This window comes from Takifugu flavidus, chromosome 15 (assembly GCF_003711565.1).
Source record: "Takifugu flavidus isolate HTHZ2018 chromosome 15, ASM371156v2, whole genome shotgun sequence".
In the NCBI taxonomy this organism is placed as follows: Eukaryota; Metazoa; Chordata; class Actinopteri; order Tetraodontiformes; family Tetraodontidae; genus Takifugu; species Takifugu flavidus.
Genome location: NC_079534.1, coordinates 7609285 through 7630669, shown reverse-complemented (window position 1 = coordinate 7630669; position 21385 = coordinate 7609285). Strand labels below are relative to the sequence as shown.

Below are 21385 nucleotides of genomic sequence, written 5' to 3'. Positions count from 1 at the left end.
ATATCAGACAGGTAGACAGTAGAGATGGAGTTAGATAGTGACACTTAACTAAGACCTACGTTGCGTCTTTGCACTGCACATCTGCGAAGCGAAACATGGGGAAAATTCCATTTTACACTGGTACCAACAAGAGCTGGTCAACATAAACCTTTTTGCTGGAAAAAAAGGAAGGTTTCTATAGTGCTAATTGGGATTAATATTATTTTTTCTTAAAGCTCTGCTTTCTAAAAAACAGCCAAAACATATAAATGTATGCAAACGTATACATGTGCTTGTAGCAGATGCTTTTCCATCTGCAATTTGACTGATTTTATGTCAAGATGATGGCAGGCATGGCAACACAAGGACCCAGGACGTGTGCTGAGACTATCAAAAAGAGAAGCGTAAAATCACAGAGACAATTAAACTACATAACAGAGCTTTGAAGAAGTGTAGCTAGTAGAGATATCAGTGGTGAATCAAGTAAGAGTATTATTATGATCACAGGGACAGATACAGAGGCTGGCAGAGGATATCAGTCAAGTTATCGTTTCACCCTGGCGGTTTTGTACTTTTAGGGCCCGACTAGTGTATTTACACTGCTCTCCAAGCATGTTATTTGATTTATATATGTATAAAATCAAATAAAATCAAAATTTAAGGGTTCAACCTGCAGTGTTCTGCATCTATCTGTCGGGCCCTGGTTGATACAAACACCAGGAGGGCAAGATCAAGTACCAATCAAGACTGGGACCCAATCAACAGACAAGAGCCATGCACTGAGGGACACAGACATTAGCTATCGGCTGCTATCCTAAAATACATTAATTAGCATAACTCTGCCCTCATTGTCTTTCCTATAGTTCACCAACCTTCCACTGGGGGGAGCTGTGACGGCGAGGACTCCTGGTGCTCTGAGAGTGCAAGGAGAGAGGTGGAAGTGGGGGCTGCAGGGGTGATGGAGAGAGGTGGGGTGGCTGCTGCTGGACAAATGGCTGTGGCGGTATTCTTAGGCACAGTGTCTAAAGCGGATGTTGGAGTGGATTCGTTTTTACAGGTAGGAGCTGGAGAAGTAAAGGATGGGATTGATGGAGAAGTGATGTTTACAGAGGCAGCTGAAGTGCATATAGCTGAGGGGAAGAAGGGCTTGGCATTGACGTTTAGGGATGAGCCTACTACAGCTGCTGGAAGGGGCGTAGCTGTAGGGCCTAATGGCAATGGACCAGACAAAGCAGACATAGATGTAAGGTCTGATGTGTTCTTGATAATGGAATTAGCCTGTGAAGTGGAAATGAGGGTTTCTGTAGGGCTGGACTTTTTCAAAGCAGTAGCAGCAGCAAGTGAGGAGGTATTAGTGACAGGAGTGGTGGTCTGAGAATCAGGAGTGGAGCCTGGAGGAGTCTGAAGGACTGAATCTAGGAAAGAAAAGGTTTGTGAGACTGGACTCAGATTGTCTCCTGTCATCAGTGACAGACTATCATGTATAAGCCCAGCAGGACCACTTTTGCCAATCATAGGTTCAGGTTTACTTGAAACATTCACTTTGTTTGCTTTTTGATCAACCTCAACAGGCGTGGGGAAATGGTCTACACACATCGGCTCATAAGAACGTGAGGATAAATCTGATCCAGGGATGGAATGGGGACTATCGGTGAGGTCTGAAGGCCTGGAGTTCACAGTTGTAGACGTACTGGTAGAGAGTGTGGATGAGATGGACAATATGGGCGCTCCCCACTCCTCTGGAAGCCTTGCCCGACTCTTAATCTTCTTGCTTTTCACACGACCCCCTCCTCCACTCTCTCTGAACTCACACTCCCAGCTCTCATCGTCATCCTCGTCCTCGTCTGCCTCCTGTCCACTCTTATCCTGCATCCCATGTCTGACGTTATTCTCCCGGGTGTCCAAGAAGTCGTAGACACTGTCATAGCCATTCCTTTTTGTCTGCTGTTGCTGGCTTTCCTGAACCCCCTGCCCCACACTGTCAGGGCTGAAGGGTGCAGGCTTGGAGGAAGTGGGACTGATGTCATCCATTGAGCCACTTGGAGAAAGGAGGTGAGCTGCCAAGGGGGGGAGGATTTTATAAAGCTATGTTCCTACTAAGCAGTACATGGTTCATTATAGTACACTATGGTGCAACTTGATCTACAGGGTGTGTAAGACAAACAGCTGTGAAAGCTTCATACGCAGTGTAATGTGACCGCTCTTTATTTTAACAAGGTCTGACGCACTGTTTATTAAAAAAGTTTGAAATCTGCAGAAAAGGAGAGTTCTTAGTTGTCAACTAAGTCTTAGCTGGGTTTAGCTTAGCTAGCTTTACATATGCTAAACCATGCTGCTCTGTTGGTGCAGCAATAGACATATGGACTAATGGAAAACGACAATAAATGCCAACTGTACCATACTGAACCATACTGCCAGGTGGAAACAGAGCTTAAGAGGAGGAACCAACTGTCAGAGTGTCACCTGCCAAAAAGCAGGTGTGTGTATGTATATATACATATACACGTGTGTGTGTATATATGTATGTCTGCATATATATCTAGTGGAGACCAAGTACTTTTGTCACATGCACGACTGCCAAGTGGTTGTGTGGTTCACCTCACTTCTGCATGGCTAGTATGTAACTGTATGGAATCAAAAGTATGTAATGGGATTGGAGCATATTAAATACATAATTATATTACAAACAATGCTAGCACAAAGTAGCATGTAATTACATCACTTCAACCTCGTTCTGTAGAGGCTAAAGTTCAAGAAAAATGTATGGCAAAAATAAACAGACTGATAGTTGCCGAGTAGCAAATGCACATGCACAGGCTGCATTTTCTTGCTTTTTGGATCAGTAATGCTTGATACTGCTTTCTGCGGCAGGCAAAATAGAATGAGGAAGGTTGCATAACTGGAGCCTTTATCCGTAGAAGGCTGTAAGCTGTTGCAGCGGCACTGTGGAGAGTGGAAGAAATAGAAAATAAAACTCTCACTGAAAGCTGGTAAATATTTAATAATAAGGCCTGGTGCAATTTAAAATGCTGAGTCATTTCAAAAGTCCAGTGGAGGGTGTCGCCACCCTGTCTCAGTACATTTCTCTCAGTTTTGGTGCAAGAGTCCCATCTGTGGGTGCATAAAGAAAGGTTACAGCCATGAGACAACCAGTGAGCTGCAGGCACGCTGCAGACTGTCAAAACAATTAGAAAAGGCTGCCCTCTGCTGCCCAAAGCCAGTCAGGCTTTTTCTCTTACAACTACACTGCCTCTGCTGCCCCGACACCAAGAATCTATCCAGTGCTCAAACACAATAGGCACAACAGTTGCCTATCCAATTTCAGCATTATCCAATGCCTCCTAAAAGTGTGAAGAGAAGATCTGATGAAACAAATATGAAATAGCATGTTTTGTAAGTGGCAATACCGAGAGCCCCTGCTTTCAGAATGGGGGTCCCAGCAATGAGTTTTTAAAGCCTATCACAATCATGATGGATATACGGTTAATGGGTTCAGCCAGAGCGAGAACCCCTGAGCTTTCAGGGCTTCCTGTGACCTCAGGTGTGAAGATCTGCTGGCATGAAATTTAGGCCGCGCTTCCTTAGAGGATCTGGAGGCCCTCACACAAACTCCACAACAATTTCACTGAGGAGCAAACGTGTTACTGTACATATACATATGTGAAGCTCCTTCTGTCAGCGTACAGGTGAGCACTGACCAAGAAACAGGTAAAAAGTAGATGGACTCACTTAACGAGATTCCTTTAATGAGTGTGAAATCACCATGATTACATTATGGTGCTCACCTCACCCTCTAACACCACCTAACTCTAAACTAACCACATTAGCTAAAGTTTTGATGATTGCGCATCAGGAACTAAATGATCAGGTGTTGTATTATTTTCTATTTGATTGTGTTCTTTTTTATCTACATTTTAAAAAAACTGAAGGGGTTCACAGATAGCCAAACACCAGTGCTGTAACACTCGGCCACAACTCGTAATACCTGCAGAATAATCCAGAGTGTGGATTCCTGGTCCACCAGAAGAGATCACATCAGAGTTTTTGACTGTGCTGCTTCCACTTGTGCTGCCTGGGGTTTTATTGTCCACACCAAACAGGCCTGAACTCTTTTGGGTGTCCATAGCTGGCCCTATCCCCGTCTGGCCAAGAGTCGAACTCATACTGGTCTGGAATGGTGGCAAGCTGGATCCCAATGTTCCTCCCACACCAGACTGGGAGAAGCCTGATGAAGACATAGAGATACATAACCAAAATGTATCTATAAATTAGGGTATTATCTGTATTATTGTGCTTTTAAAGCAATAGGTTTGGAAGTCCACAGAGACAAAAATATGCTGTACTTATATTGCATATTCAAATCCACTGTTTTTACTTTAAGTGGAAAAGGGCTCAGAAAATGTCTGCTTGCTTTTATCACATGCAAAAAAAACCAAAAAACAATCAGAGGGTCCTGTGCGATGGAAACTAGCTAGCCTGCTATGCTATTGCCATGGTAATTTAACTTGTAGGAGCCTGGCTTCTCTGAATTCTCAGTGAATTTCACAGTCATTCTGTCCTCCTAAGATTCATTTTGGTTGTCTTGAAAATGGCTCTCAAGGATTGATTAGACCAGCTCAGAGAGACCCAGTGGCTCAACATCACTGTTAATTAATGTTATAACACAAAAACTTGGACATTTTAGAGCTCAACTTTCATTTAACAACCAATAAGTTCTCCCTTGTACAGTGGAATGGACACAACTGCAAAGAAGTTCACAGAAACCACAGCCACGAAAAAACCACTGATCAGAGAGAGACTGAATGGGTTTGAGTCGAAAGTATGGAGGGCACAAGATGGGGAAAAAGGGAAGGAGACCTAGAAATGAGTCAGGTAGTCCACTGTCCTTTGTCTTGTTCATGCTCCACTGATCTGTCCTACCACTCAGCAGAGGACCTAAGAAAGAAAGAAAGAAAAAGAAAGAAAGAAAGAAGAAAGAAAGAAGAAGAAAGAAAGAAAGAAGAAAGAAAGAAGAAAGAAAGAAAAAGAAAGAAAGAAAGAAAGAAGGATGGAGGAACAATTGGGAAATCAGACAGGACAGTAAAGACGAACAATGAAGAAAAATGAGGGGGGAAGAGAACAAACACAGGTGAATGGCTACAGAATGAAATGATGCAACATGGCTGATCATGAAGAGGAGAATATTAAATAATTCAGAGGAAAAAGTTCTTTTTCCCTTTCCCTTTTGAGGGTTTTCCCCCCACTGGAATTTACCCAACCTTCGTGTCATGACCAACTTATCATTTCAGTTAAACTGCTAAAAAGCCTCCAAACCAGGAAAAAGAGAAAACACAGGCTAAAGAAACGGGCATCAGGGAACAGAAACGCATCCTTTGATATCCACATTAGGATAATGGCGACCTTTATCTGAACAACTGGGATGTTTCTGTGAGAATAAAATGAGAACTATCACAACTGGAAAACGATATTTTAGCTTTTAATGACACAGGAGGCAACAGTGTCACTCGGAAGTAAACTTGAAAGTGCAAATATGTGATGTGGGAAGTGGAAACAGCTTTAGTGGCACTAAAAACTTCCTGTACCCTCACCAGACATGTAGTCGGAGCTGAAGGAAGCCTGTCCTGGTGGGTCCTGGCGCCCTCCTGACGGCACTGTTGAGGACATAAGACCTGGAACTAAAGCAGAAAAGAGAATTATCACCACTTATCACAGTTAAGAGCCCAGGTTAAAAGTTACTTAATTAGCCCATGTCAGTGACATGATTTGTGCATGATTTAGGAACTAACAAACACAAATTGGTTGTTTACTCTTCCCAAAGCATATAATTAATTGATTACCTAATAAATATATCAGGTTCTCAGGGAGTTTGAATTAATGTTGGTTAAATTTCAGATTAAAAATCTTGAAACAACTTCATGTTTGACTTCTGATGACAGTTCCAATTTAAAAAAAAAAGGTGAACTTGCTGTATTTAGGTTTAATAGTGATGTTTTAATCAACACTCATACATCAGGAAGGAAAAACATATGGACATATTTATCCAAATTGTCTTCCTGTGAACTGTAGAACTTTTATATGCCAAAAAGCTGCATGTATCAAGCATGTGAATGGGGAAAAAAATCATATTTAATTGCATCAACAGAATAGATGACATCACACTTTTAGGAATAACGTAAAGTTTACATCACTTTGATTATTAATGCTAATGGTCATTTAGCTTAAACCTACGCCAAAACCCTCTGGAAGATCAAATCAAACAATGCAAGGAAGGCACGGTTCTGCTGGTCGGGAACCATGAACACTGACTGACTGACTGACTGACTGACTGACTGACTGACTGACTGTCTGTTTTACTGTCTGTCTGTCTGTCTGTCTGTCTGTCTGTCTGTCTGTCTGTCTGTCTGTCTGTCTGTCTCATCCACTCGCAAAGCTCCAATCTGTTTGTGTGTGTGGAGACGCGTGCGTGTGTGACTCTGTCCCATTGTCTAAGTATGTGCTGCCTGTCATCTTTTGACAATGAGAAAAGGAGACATAACACATGACTTTGGGCACTGTCACTATGGTTATGCAAGGGGAGGGTATGCAGCATCTGTGGTTCCCTAGGCAACGTTTGCTGTCAGCAGACATGTCTTTAAGAATCAATGCATGTGCGCCGCCCACTGAGGTAAACACTGCATGACATATTTCAGGAACACAATCCTCTATAAATAAAGAGAAGGTTTGGAAGCCAGCACTGGCGACATTAGCAATGGCGCTAACGGTCAGGACTTCCTTCAACAGGTCCAACATTTACTGCCACACTGAAGGGAGCAGACCTCAGCTTTGGAGAGCTGTCAGCTGCCGATTTCTCCACTTCTCGACACTATTTGTAAAATGGCACGTTTAGCTTTGAGGATGTACTGTACTGCCACTTGTTATTGCTCCACTCTCATCAACTCCAACAGCAGTGATGGTTGACAATGATGTGCTCTGCACAGTCAGAACACTGAGAGCTGATGTGCGCATGGAAATAAATGCGCCCAACAGATGGATTCATCCTTGTCTTCCTGATGCCTCAGTCAGCTAAATGACAGTAATATGAGATGGCCGACATGCGAGAATGTTGGCAACCTTACGAGAGTAACTCAACGGTTCAACAGGTCATCACAGGGTTTACAGGCTTCATGTCTGAATCTGCTGTGACCTCCAGCGATCGGTCAGGTTAATGTTTGTTATATTGCAGTTTTATCTCAGGAGTCTCATGTGGTGATGCTAACATTTAGTCTCCATGTCCTCCAGCCCAAACTGAGATCTCTGCTCTGCTCATCTACTCTGGAAAAGGGTTTTTTTTTTGTTATCAGTTCTGCTGAATAAAAATAAATATAATTTTCAATTGATAACATTAAGCTTCACAGACAATATAAAATAATATATTGGCTATGCAAATGTCGCATTAAAATATGGAGAGTTACGAGTAAAACCGCAGAACTGTGCACATCCTCTAGTCTTTTTACTTCATCACTTCAGTGCACAGTATCTGCTCAAGTCAGCACAATCACACCCACATCTAAAACATTGGCAGTGACAGCTAAGGTGTGCATGTGCATGTGTGTGTGTGTATGTGCAAGAGAGAGGACAGAGAGAGAGAGAGACAGAAGACCTCACCAGAGGTCCCGTATGTGCTGATGCATTACTGTACTGCAGTCACATGTGACTGGCTCCATCACAAACACACACACACACACACACACACACACACAGACAGTACACACATTGCAGGGGTGTGTTAGCATGCTTCAGCAAATACAGCAACTGCATCTGTTAAGGAAAGAAAGGACCAGATTTTGGGGTAACTTTAATATTACTATGCCATAGTAATATTGCTAATAGTAATATTAATAACTTTATGACATAGTAACTATGGCATAAAGTTATTTTCCGCAGCTGTAATCGAACTTTTTTTGTTGATGCAGTGAAGTAAATCCACTAAATTATCCTATACAGACTGAAGCACTGAGACATTCTCAATAGGTCTTAAGCAGAAGTAGGCAGCCCTATCCTACGAATGCCACAGTCAGGCTGGGTTTTCTGTTCTGCCAGGTAGGGAAGCTTCTCTCACCAAGAAAACCAGGATCCTGGAGGAGAATCCAAATGTAGCTGGTAAAACAGAAAATCCGGCGCAACTCTGGCACTGGACTGGGTCGCCTAACCCTACAATTCATTTGTAAAAGTATGACAGACAGGCAGGCAGGCAGGCAGGCAGGCAGACAGACAGACAGACAGACAGACAGACAGGCAGGCAGCAGGCAGGCAGGCAGCAGGCAGGCAGGCAGGCCAGGCAGGCAGGCAGACAGACAGATATAGATAGATGAGCTACTGGCTGGCTGCTAATTTTGTGTGCGTGTCTGTATGGTGATGCTAATTCACTGATGTCCGCGGGCTGACGTGGAAGAATGATGACATGAGGGCAGGAGGACCACAGGCTTGTGTGACAGAAGAAACCAAGAAGGAAAACACATAACAAAGGGATGAGGAACAGAGAGCTCAGTCATAAGAGTTGGTTAGAAATTAAAATGAAATTTAAATAATTTACAAAGGTAATTTAAAAAGATCTGATTTTATAATTCCTTTTGGAAAGGAATGTCGAAGAGTTCTATACAGCAGAAGAAGGTCAAACTGTCTCCTCTCCTGTCGCCTGCTAGTTTTGCACTTTATTAGATGGTAAAGGGACATTTTCCTCAGAAAGACAATATTTTAACCTGTAACAATCATCAGACACATTCATAAGAAATGTGTTTATATGTTACCGGTAAAATTTGTCAAAGTCTTTTTAATTTAGTGAAGCTGGGAAGCAGGAAAGGAAGCTAAACTGGAAGCTGCCAACAACCATCATCTGCAGCTCTAGAATGAAGAAATTTAAAAAAGAATTAAAGAAAAGAACCCCATATAATGAAATATATTCATTAATATATTCATTCATCATGACTAATAATTGATGATGAGTGGCTGTTATCAGTTCACATTATGCTTACATGTTTTAATGACTATTGTATTCATTGTTGTATTTTATAAATTAATGAATAGTGTTGTGTTTAAAGTTTTGACAAATCATAGCTGGTGTACAGTGTTTATTTTGGGAAAATATACTTGAGTCAATGTAAGCTTTGAGTCAGGTATGGTCTTTCCAGAAGGTCTGCAGTCTTAAACCTGTCACACAGTTTCTGAGTTGAAACACGCTGCATGGTGCACGTGAGCATGCTTTATAGCACGTGTATAAAATGTGCTTTATTCACCATTTAAACAACTAGAATTTTAAAGTCAACATATCGAGGAGAAAAACCTGAACTTGTGGCAATCAACAGCTGTGACTACACTGTACAAAACTAAAACAAGGACAGGAAAAAGCCAGTCAAACCAGTTTAGACCAGTTCAAGACCAGCAGACACTGTAGACAATGGAGTAAAATGGAGTCAGCCCCCAGCAGCAGCAGCAGCAGCAGCTGCAGCAGCTTTTTTTTGAGGACATATAGTTCCTCTGCAGGAGTTTGGCACTCAAGGCCACATTTGACAAGACTTAGACATGCAGCATAATGTACAATTTGTAGCATATAAGACATTTACTAGAATACTATTTACTAACAACTCCTATCATTAATAAATGCTATATGATGGATCAGAAACCAAGAAACATACAGGTGAGCTGTAACTACAATATTTTTTAAAATGATTTCAACAGCTCTTAAATCAGTGGTGGACCCTGAAGTGCATTTAATACGTTTAGACCAGCACAGATGAAGTGAAGATTCAAACGCTGGATTTAGACAGGTAACTGCTAACTGCTAATAATACAGATTTAAAAAGGATCCTACATCCTAATATATATAAGCTGGAGATTTATAGCTTCTTTCAGCACACCAGCACTTCATAGAAACTGTCTAGCCTGCTGAAAAGTGGCAGTTTAAGGCCGCATTTAGGGTTACCGGCCCGAGGAAACTAGTATCTACTCATGTTTATGATGTTTTTAAAGGGTAGCAGCAGAGCAGAAGTAACAATTTACTCTGGATTATAAGAGAAGTTAATTTATTATTGGACTTTGAGACAGATCATTGAGTCAGCACAATACATTAACATCATAGCCATTCTGAACTTAATGTGCTGGATAAGTATCTTCTTAAAATGCAATGTCTCGTCTAAAAAAAGCAGTCGCTATAAATGGTTTATTACAAAATCTCCACCAAATAGGAAGTGGACGATTGTAAAACATACCAAATATTCAGAAACTGACATTTTTCTCAAAATAAATGACAAATTCTGGTCCAAATGGAATTTACATGCAAAGGTTTCCAATAAAACACTTTTGGCTTGACCTGTTCATTCTCTCTTTGCTCTGAGTGGGATGTAAAAAAAAAAAGCCTAACTTAACCTCTTCTATCATCTCTTGACTACGACTGACCCACTTCAGCAGTTTCAGCAGATATAGCCGCAAGATATGTTCAAAAGATGTTCCCCTGTGGACTGAGATGGACAGAGGCTGGCTGTGGGCTCCTTGTGAAGGTCAGTGGCAGCACATATTTACCGATTAAAATATCCAGCTAAAGTTTAAAAAAAAGGGCTGAATTTCTGTGAACAACTTCAGCCTCAGGTGTCAACATCACATTAGGAACCATCGCTGCCTACTTGTGTTTCTGCAGAGAAATTGAGGGCAACTCACCGCTCTTGGTGTCCTTTCCATCCAGTAAGGGCCGGTAGTCACTCTTGGAGACAGTTTCTCCCACCTTGTCATCATAGGCCTCCTTCTCCAGCGTGGCTACAAAGTCTCTTTTCAGCAAAGCCTCAGCAGGGGCGCCACTTGGCACCCCACCACCACCCAGAGCATCTCTCAGGCTCAGGTCCATTTTCCTGTTGACCGAAAGAAAATGGTCTGAATTTTGACATCAGTAGCCTGACAGTCATCTTCATCTCTGTAACATGGGTAAATGCTGGCCTTCATTCAACCCCGAGATCCGCAAAAAGATAAAATATGCTGCTTACTGCTATTTTTTTCTGATGTAGCTACAATTAACTTGAATTGTAATGCATTTGATGTGTGTGTCAGGGTGTTAGCAGTTAGCTATAGCTCTTAACGGTGTTGTCGATTATTCAGAATCAGCATTATGTGGAAAAAACACATCACTATGGTATCATGATTTACTAAATGGGGCTGAGGACAGTGTGGCAGTGTTGGCTAATGCATTCTGACTTACCAGTGAATGTAAAAGGATGTTTGTTTGTAAAGTGAAGCTTTAAAATATCTAAAATCTGGAAGTTTAACAAAATGTTGAAGAATTTTAAGAGTTTCTCACAACAGGAATGAAAATGAAAAAAACCATTTTAACATGTTAAGTCTAAATAAGATGTGCCCATATAGATACACAGATCATTGATATTATTGGTGACCTGCTAATGGCTACATTTATAACCAGATAAAGACATGATAAATACTGACAACAGGGTCTCCACGTGAACGTTTGTGTCTTTGTCTCACTCTCAGTTCATCCCTCCAACCATCCTCCCAGTGAACAAGTTGTCATTGTCCTGAGACTGGAGCAAACATGCCCACACACACACACACACACACACACACACACAGACACAGACACAGACACACAGACACACAGACACACACACACACACACACACACACAGCAGCTTTGTATTGGCAAAAATACTAGATATATTTACAGCGGTGGCCAAAGTGATTAGAAAACCTGACAGACCTGAATAGACAGACAATCCAAAACCTGCTTTTATTTCAGAAAGTTGCTGAAATCTGCAGATTTGCTCTGAGCGCAGCAAATGAGTGAAGTGAGACCTCCTGTTTTTTTTTCCTCTGCCTTCTGCAGCCTGAACAGCAGCTTATCTCTGTAGTGTCACTATTTGTCCTGAGGACTTCAACACTAATGTTCTCCAGGTCTTCTGCTCCATTCCCTCTGAATGGACAACAGATCTGCCTACTTTGTTTTCCAATTGGCTCAAATTTTGCTGGATGGGGTTAAGGTCTGGACTTTGAGGGGCCAGTCCATCATTTCCAGTGGTCCAGCAGATTTTGGTATTTTCATCCCAGCAACAGCAAATTCAATATGGCCTAAACTGAGCCTTTCTAACCTCCTTTATCCTGCCAGTAAATTATTCACCCATAATTGCAGAGGTCAAATAAACCTGAAGATTCAGTGAACAGAAGATCATGTTTTTTTTTGTTCTCTCAGGCCCTTCACTCCCCATTACTCACAGAATAAAGTGTAATTTGATATATTGTCACTGTGCTGTAAGTATTCACAAAAGGGCTGTAATAACAACATGTGCATTTTAAGTTAAAGTAATGGGATTGAAGTAAAGATTAAATAAAAAAATAATATTTCTTTAACATTCTGTTGAGTGTTGCAGAAGTAAATATTTTCCCTTCAATTAATGATTTTGATTCCCTAAATAGATTACAGTGTGAGAATGCGTCTGTGCAAACATTCAGAGATAAAACAAGTGCCAACATAAACAAATGATATATAAGAAAATGCATGAATCAATCAAATGATTGATAAATCCTGGAGTAAACATCCCATTACATTAATAACGCTGCAAAAAGAGAATCTGACTTCAAGAATATGGTGGATGACAAAACATCATGATGTGACTGTTGGACAGCATGTATGTGTGTGTGTGTGTGTGTGAGAGAGAGAGAGCGAGAGAGAGAGAGAGAGAGAGATGATGATGATGATGATGATGATGATGATGATGATGACGACGATGACGATGACGACAGTCATGGTGATCACTGCTTGTTGGGTTAGACAGCTTTTGCACTCAGAAGGATTAAAAACCATACCCACAATCCCCTGTTCCAGCTCCCACCACCTCGTCCGCTCTGAACACAACCATCTGCTGCATAATCATTTCATCCTCCAGAACACTGACATCTTTCACGCAACCATCACACACACACACACACACACACACACACACCACACACACACACACACACACACACACACACACCGGATTGCAAATGCAGCTGTAACAACCGTGTTTTTATTTTTATTTTAATCCAAACTCGATTTTGGTTTTGGTTTTTGTTGCATTGTAATTATGATCCAGGGACAGAATTATTTTTGTTTTAAGTATCATGATCCATGATTGCAATATTCAACAAAGTTACGACCTCTCCCCATCTACTACTGGACAACATGAAGCCGACAGTGCTTCAGAGCTCGTGTCAGTTGTTTGGGCTCCACCGTGGAGCTGAGGGTCAGTTCAACTCAGTGATGAGTCACAGCAGAATATCTGCCAGTGATGTAACAGCAGTGAATGGAGAGGTTAGAGGTGTCCAGAGCTGCTTTCAGCATTTAGGATCTTATTGTGTTTGTGCTCCTGACGTCCAAAAATAACATAGAGCATCAATGTTGAAATATGTTTCGTAGGAGACAAATGAAAATAGTCCCAATCTCCAGTGAATCACCTGTACGTCCTCAAGCGTGCATTGTTGCCTCCATTGCTCACACTGCAGGGGAATCTCAGCAGGAAACAGTAGGTTGCCATGCTGCACACATGCGGTCTGACAGAAAGTCAGTGTGTCAGATCCAGGAGCAGAAATACCGTACATAAAATACATCAGCACTCTAGCACTCTAGGAGCCCTGAGGAAGGAAACTCCAGTCTGCAGACTATCTGTCTGGAAATTACACAGAAACAAAGTTGAACAGTAACAAAGAAATTGAATTTGTTTTCTTCTTGAATATTCAAATTAATTTAATTGAACTTATATGTAGGAAAAACTATAAATGAAATTCAGTATATGTAAATTCCAACCTTTGAAGCAAAAGTATTGTACGTCTATGAGAGACTGAATATTTTGAATAACTTTCTTGTTCAGGATTTTTGCAATATAACATTATCTGTACGCAAAGAACCTTTGCTTAAAATGTGGGGTGGGACACTGACAGAGAACACTGATAGTGCTCTGTGCCTGGACGGTGAGGAGATGCAGAGAATGATGACGATTGGTTTTAAGCAGCCATAAACGTATCCATTAGATCACGTTCAATGTTACTGTAGACCTTAGAACTAACAAAAATACGGGAAAGAAGTCTTACAAAGATGGCTGACGCTCAGAGACGTGTCCTAGTTCCACAAATACAGCAACCTAATGTCTCAATAAACCCATGTCATGTCTGCACAGCCTGTTGCCATGGTGACTCATCAGATCCTCAGTTTCTCCTTCTTGACAGGAACAAGCTCAGGCACACATACACACCCACACACACACTTCAGCTGAGAACAGTGCAGACAGTTTATCTAACATGATGACCAACAGCCTGACACTGCAAATATGACCAATGTGCCTCTACACAGAGAGGCGCAGAGATGTGCCTCTGTTTGCTTTCAGCATGAAAATGAAAGCTGTACCAGGAGATGACAGAAAGTCAGAAAAGGAGAGCAAACAGCAGACAATTTCTAATGGGGCAGTGACTGCTCCTGTGCTTCGAGCACCAAGGTCATTTTAGGGAATCAGTCTGGAGCCACTGGAGCACATCAAAGTCTGGGAAGAGCATAAAAATACCCCATCGCCTTGACAACATCCAGGAAAAAGCTTCAAGTTCAAGACCGATTTGTGTTTCTTTCACGTTTTAATGTGAACTGAAGAATTTCTGTGAAAAAAAAATCTGCTGAGTAATGTCAACGATGGACAATAAGAATAATTAAAAACAAGCAGGATAGAGTTTATTTTAAGCTACATGTCACAGCCACTGTCAGAGGACAGAGAGCCTTTCATTCTCTTCAAAAATTAATTAATCAAGGCTTGATTGACAGGCATTTAATCACCCAACTCTGTGATAATGTGTTGCTATTGTCATTTTTATAAGCCCTCCTGACTTTTGTTCCTCCCGCTGGTCTGCAATTCTGGGTTAAATAAAACATGAAACCATTGATAAAGATGTAAAAATTGGAAAAAAGGCCAAAGTACTAGAAACAACGGTCACTCTGGAATTTAAAATAAACATAAAAATAATAAAGTGCTACACAAAAGTGTAAGATGCTCTACAGCATGACCTCCTGACCTCTACTTTAATTATATCTTCATAGACAGACAGACAGACAGACAGACAGACAGACAGAGAGACAGACAGACAGACAGACAGACAGACAGATAGATAGATAGATAGATAGATAGATAGATAGATAGAGATAGATAGATAGATAGATAGATAGATAGATAGATAGATAGATAGATAGATAGATAGATAGAGCAAGTGTTCACACTCATCAAAAGTTGACCAAATACGGCCACATGTTGTAAGACATGTTGTCCTCGAGATCAATAAGATCTCTGCAAATACTTATATAGTATTCATGATAATTAAAAGAACACCAACTTTTTGACTCAATACATGAGTGCTTCCTCTGTTATTTAATCCTCCATTAATCCTCAAAGGTCAGCCTTCACCCTCTCTCCGAAACCTCATCACCATAACAGTCAGCAAAAATGGTATGCTAAAGAGTTCTGACACAGGACACGAAAAAGCAGAATAAAGAGGCTGATAGAAGCTGTGAAAGTCTGTGTTTGTGTCTCTCACTAACTAATGTTCTCAATAGTTCCCAACCTCCAAATATAAGGGGTAATTTAAGCGGCTAACCTGTTAGAATGTAGAGCTAATAGCATAAACCTCAGAGTCAACGTACTGTATTAACATCTGCAGAGACTATCCATCAGAGGAGATGGCTAACCCAAAGGCCAGAGAAGATGTTCTTTCATTCCTAAGCATAAACATGATTCAAATAATAACAAAACTACTTGTAGTTACCTTAATAAAAAAATTGTCCCTTTACACGCAAACTTGCAATCATGTATTAACAGATGTCGTGTGTCCTACAGGCTTGAAACGTCCGTGATCCTACTGTAACTTAGAGTCATTGAATAATGAGAATCTGATTTGTTAATCAGTAAATGTTTGTTTGTTAATAAACACAAATTACATGACAACTGTACCTCAGGAAGTGAGGCAGGATTAGTGTTGCAGCCTCCATTAGCCCATCCTGTCTCTGCTGACCTATTTTCGATTCTGGAACTACCCCAACACAAACATCACAAATTCTGAAAATAAGTCCCTGCCTGACCTGTAAAAGGGGGCTTCCTAATGTCAGAAAAGAGGATTTTTCACAGCCTTGGCATCCACAATGAGGGCGCTGTCCCAGCATGCATCAGTGGACAAACTTGTGTCTCAACAAAAACACATATGTCAGAGCTTTTTATAGTTCTCATTGATGGATGTTTCCTTTCTTTGTTAAATTATATAGTTTTTCCTAAAACAATTATGAGGCAACAAAATGCTGTGACCACATAAGTGATTAATATATGTATTATGTGGGACAGAATTGGACACAGCTAATGCTGTGGACAATAACTGTATGAACTGGAACAAAGACAGAGAAGTGGGCACCGTTGGGGGCTGTTCTCCGTCTCGCCAGTCCACTGGCACAGTCACATGAAGTGACAGAAAGGACCTTTGCATGTTCCACACCACAAATACACACTGATGGAGGAGGATGAAGATGAGAAAACCACATCCGTCCCCTATATATGCTGTCAGGTCGGCATCTCTGACTCTGCTATCAGAGGTGAAGAGTGATCTGATTCATGTGCTGCAGTCAGTTCAGAAGAACATTTTTATACATAGTATGCATAATAATGACCTACAGAACATGCAAAGAAGTTTTAGTTATTTCTTGTTTTCTAACTTTCTATCTAGTACAAAATGTTTTACAGCCCTATCAAGAAACATATTACAAAATATTATTTTGTGGCAATAGATTTAGTTAAAGTAGGTATATAAATGTTTACCATAAGGTAATGACTGACAAAATTCTCCAATTATCTGTGTATGATGGCAATAATAACTTATTATTATATTTCATAATAATAATAATCACTGTACTTTCTCAATGTAATCCAATCAATAAATCCCATAATACACTATAAAAAGTAGTAAAAAAACAAACACATCTCATCACCCTTTGCAGTCACATACAAGAAGGCAGACATGACGGCAATTATTAATTAATAATTCATCATTAATATTACTGACATAAAAGCACATTACAAAATAATGACCAGCGAGTGTTTAATATTTATTAAGCAGTAAAAAAAAAAAAAAATTATTCGCTGATGATGATCTGGTGCGTATTTATTAAGCCACGCTCTGACACAGTTTCAAGTTCCTTGGCTGAGAATCGAAAGCAGAACTTCCGCTTCTCAGTGAGGTTACTAAGTAGATCACTCAGGCCTGCTCCCTATGTAGTGAGTAGAGGTATGGAACGAGTGTGTGAGTTCACACACAACCTCCAATTCAATCAGTTGTACTCTTTCTAGCTCTTCTTTTGAAATATTATATAAATATACTGACCTACTTCTACTAGGAGGGCAAGTGCAGGTCATCATTGAAGTGATGGAGATTGTCATGTCTGGAGGTGCCACAATGTCTGAGTCAGCCAGTGCAAGGACAGTGACTGAAAGAACACAGCCCGGCATAAAGAGCTGCACCCTGCTGACAGGGCTGGTGAACGTGCTCATCCTCAGCAGCAGACCTGAGAAGAACTTTCGAGCAAGTTCAAAAGAGATTCTCGAGGGGAATGACTCCAAAAATTAAATGATTGAAATGGAAAAGACCTTAACATGTTGTCATGTGGAGGATGTCGTTTATAACATTGCAGAGTAGATGTGGTTCTAATACTACAAAAGACAAACAGATGAGAGAAAGCACTGATGTCAAAAATAGCAAAAAGAAATGGCTGATGGATGGATGGATGGATGGATGGATGGATGGATGATGGATGGATGGATGGATGGATGGATGGATGGATGGATGGATGGATGGATGATGGATGGATGGACGGCTGGATGGGAATGTTTATAATGAGCAACGTAAATGACTGATGCTCATGTTGGGTGTTTTATAGATGTGTATCTTTTCGTTATCTTTTAGAGGGCGGTTTGTGCTTTTTTGTTTTTTATTTTGATTAAAAAGATTCAGAATTCACATGAATTACGAGTTTTGTAGATTTGGGTTTCACCAATTCAAATCGCTTACAAACTGATAAACACTGATGCATCAGAGCAGCGATACTGCCCAACGTCCTGAATTCACCTGCAGAAGAGACACGCAAATCTCTGTTTTTTTGAGTTTAGCGAGCATTGACAGCACCGCGTTCAGCAACAAGCTTTGGTTTGTGATCGATGTGATGAGCTGATGGGAGCCTGTAGATTTTGACTGCGATTGCGCTGATTGGATTAATGACTGAGCTTGTATCATCAGACTCACTCTTCTGAGCAGTCCGCTCACACAGGCTGTCAGTGTTGACTCAGATTTTAGGCGTACAAGGAATTTGGCTGATGAAGCTCGTGTGTCTGCCTGATAACGTCTGAAAGCCGATTTGATCCATCAGAAATAATAAATGTTTGCGAGGACTGTATAGCAAAGCGCTGCAATGAAATAAACCCGGATTCATCATCGTTGTCTACTTTGCCATCTGCACATGGGAACCTCCCCGAGGTACTAAAATCCGTTGCTCTGCAGCGGTGTTCCACCAATATATTGTATCACAGCATCAGTGTCCTGCTGGAGATTCAAATGGGGAGTACAAAGGAAACTTTGATTTCACAGTCAGTTCATGTCCATTAAACACTTTTACAGTCAATAAAATACCACAAAAACAGGTCATGAACAAAAAACTGTCAATAGTGTTAATTCAAATCAAAAGTGAAAAATACTGAAATAAATCTACATATAATTTTACAGCTATGCAGTTGATTTCTTTGTTCATTTTATTTAGTTTAGAAAGAAACTAAAAACTCTCATTATAGAGACAGCATATTTAAAAAAAAATAGTAAATATTTTAAACTCCATGCATATGTTAATATACATAAATCACAAAGGCTCAAACATGTGAACACAGAAAAAAACATCTTCTTTAACAAGAAAAAAACAAAATTAAAAATGGAGACTAAAGCTGCAAAGGGAACCGTAATTTGATCTTTCTGACAGTTTACCACCAACTATGTCAGAATTGTAGCTTACTGTCATGTATATTTGAGTTTTGATGGAATTCGGGGTGGCAGAAGAGAGACAGAGGCTGAAATAAGGTGACAGGTAAGCAGAGCAGGAGTGTCAAATAAATGGCTGACCTCTTCTACTGTGCTGGAGCCAGAAATATTGTCCTGACTGTATGTCAGCTCCAGTTACTATTCAACACAAAACACACTTTTATGCAGGGAAGCCATCATGTGTGGTGGCTCTGAAGTGGCCATCAAGTGTAGAGCAGGAAAAAAATATTATACATTATGAAGTTATAATAAAATACTCGTTGTATTCTGGGTATTTGTGATGTTACCAGATTATTTAAAGATACCTGTCTAAAAATGCTTTTTTCATTCAGATTAGTATAAACAGACTAAGGACAAGCTAATAGGACTGCCATTTCAACTTTGTACACAACCAACCAGATGATGCACAAGTTCCACATGTTGTCATGAAGATAGAGATATAATCTTCTTAATATAGAGCTACAGCAACACTTAAATGTTTGTCTGTCTCGATATTTTCTGGTGTTCTGTTGGTCTGCACTGCTCAAAACATGAAACCAAATGCAATCTAATCTGCAGTGTAAGGCCTAAACTCTATAAACTAATGCACAATCAAGCGAAGGAATGTGAGGCAACACATCTCTAATGTCAGAACACCAGCTTCGGAGATGGTCTGTTGACACTGTAGCGCCTCTCATGGCTCAATGCAAGACACACAACCCAAAACCTTCGACTGATTCGGCCAACTTTATGATGTCGTACAGATAAAGTTCAGACAAAGATAATAGTTAACGAATGATGTCGGATCTCGGTTTTTTAATAAATCTCAAAATTGTAAGTGAATAGTTCAGCCTATGTTGCAACAAAGTGACACATTTTAACATTATTAAAAAAAATAAAAATTAATCCAACATCTTTATGTAAACATGAAAACAACTGGTGGCTGTCTTTTTTCTTGCTGTAATTAAACTAATAATCATAGTTTTATGGATTGAAATTGAAAGTGACACTGCAAGTAAACAAGTGGCAACAAGCAAAGACGCTGTAAACGCAAGGTTTAGTCAAACTTCACAACTAAATGGAGATACTGAGAAAGCTCATTTTACATTTCAAACACATTAAACACAACTGAACACAGAAACTGCAGCAGCCAAAGACAGAAAAACTGGAGCATCCATGGAACAATGTGTACTAATCCACACAGAGGATGCACTGTGTGTGCGTGTGTGTGTGGGTGTGTGTCTGCGTGTGTGAGAGAGAGACAGTGTGTTTTATTGGATAACAACAGACTTTGTCCCTATAGAACACCCTTCCTAAAACGGGATTTCCTATCATAAGTCAAGTGTTTATGTAATCAGGCCTGTTTAGCTGTGCCTGACTGTACCTGACTGCCTGGTGATAAATTCTAATGTAAATACTACACACAAGTGAATGACTGCCACTCAAGTAGTAGCCAACAGAAGAGCAACGTTCTGAAATGATGTGTGTGATCACTGGTGAGCATGGCTGAGTTCGGGATACTGATGGAGCACTAAGACTAAGCCTGGATTCATCAGGAGGGTGAGCTATCCCGACTGCGGCACCACCATAACAAAGAGACACGATTCCACGGAGCTTGTGTCTGCATCAGAAGACCCCCTCACACGCCCACTCGCCCCTGATTGTCCTTCCTCACTGGAAACGCCGCTAGCAATCATGTCAAACCGCCGACCCACAATCATAGGCCACATACAGGCCCGGGTCCGCCCCACCACGGCGCTAGACCTAAATAACTGCCATAAATATGACATAAATTGCATCATTCATTTAGCGAGAGGACAGCGCAGCACGACGACAGCGTAAACAGCGCCTTTCAGGGCAGCTCGGATGTAAATAAAGATTCGGATGCACTCACCGTCTCGACGTGTCTTAGGATGAATATATTCGTGCGTGTGTGACAGTCGGAGTGTGTGATGGTGAAAATCTCCACCTCTCACTGCTCGCAGAGCATACTGGTGCCAGGTCTCATGCCCAGACCACGCCTCATCTGAGCCAGACCAGCCAATCAGAAGCCGGAAACAAAGACGCTGCAGGCAGTGAGGATGTAGGCTTCTGCTGCTGCATTCAGGTGCTGCCGTAAAGAACAGCATTCAACCTGTTTGTCTGCCGGTGTTTACTATGTAGTCACAAAAGATAAAAGGTTACAGATTTTGATGTTACAAGCGATGGAAAAAGGAGGGATCACATACTATAATGGATTAAAAGGATTAAAACAGTGGTTGTGTGAATGGATGCGCTGAGGAATCCAGATGTTAGCCTTGTCACTGCTGAGGGTACTTCT

At 40.9% G+C, this 21385-nt stretch overlaps 1 protein-coding gene and 1 long non-coding RNA gene across 11 annotated transcripts in view; one reads left to right on the top strand and one right to left on the bottom strand.

Annotated features, from left to right (window-relative positions):
• The window catches only part of LOC130539250 (microtubule-associated protein 4-like), a 52815-nt gene extending 31700 nt beyond the window's left edge, over positions 1–21115 (bottom strand). For 5 of the 10 annotated variants that reach the window (XM_057057459.1, XM_057057462.1, XM_057057460.1 and 2 more), the window contains exons 1-6: positions 20960–21115; positions 10669–10856; positions 5568–5654; positions 4837–4914; positions 3965–4204; positions 852–2036 (exon numbers count right to left, since the gene is read on the bottom strand). In XM_057057459.1, coding sequence (XP_056913439.1) covers positions 852–2036; positions 3965–4204; positions 4837–4914; positions 5568–5654; positions 10669–10852 — 1774 coding nt within the window. In that variant the 5' untranslated portion in view covers positions 10853–10856; positions 20960–21115. The remainder of the gene's footprint in view (positions 1–851; positions 2037–3964; positions 4205–4836; positions 4915–5567; positions 5655–10668; positions 10857–20959) is intronic. The other 5 variants (XM_057057465.1, XM_057057467.1, XM_057057461.1 and 2 more) reach the window with 5 other exon arrangements.
• LOC130539255 (uncharacterized) lies at positions 8823–11444 on the top strand. The gene is made up of 3 exons (XR_008954070.1): positions 8823–9652; positions 10420–10511; positions 10649–11444. It is a non-coding gene; the product is annotated as an uncharacterized LOC130539255 (long non-coding RNA).
• Positions 21116–21385: the final 270 nt, after the last annotated feature.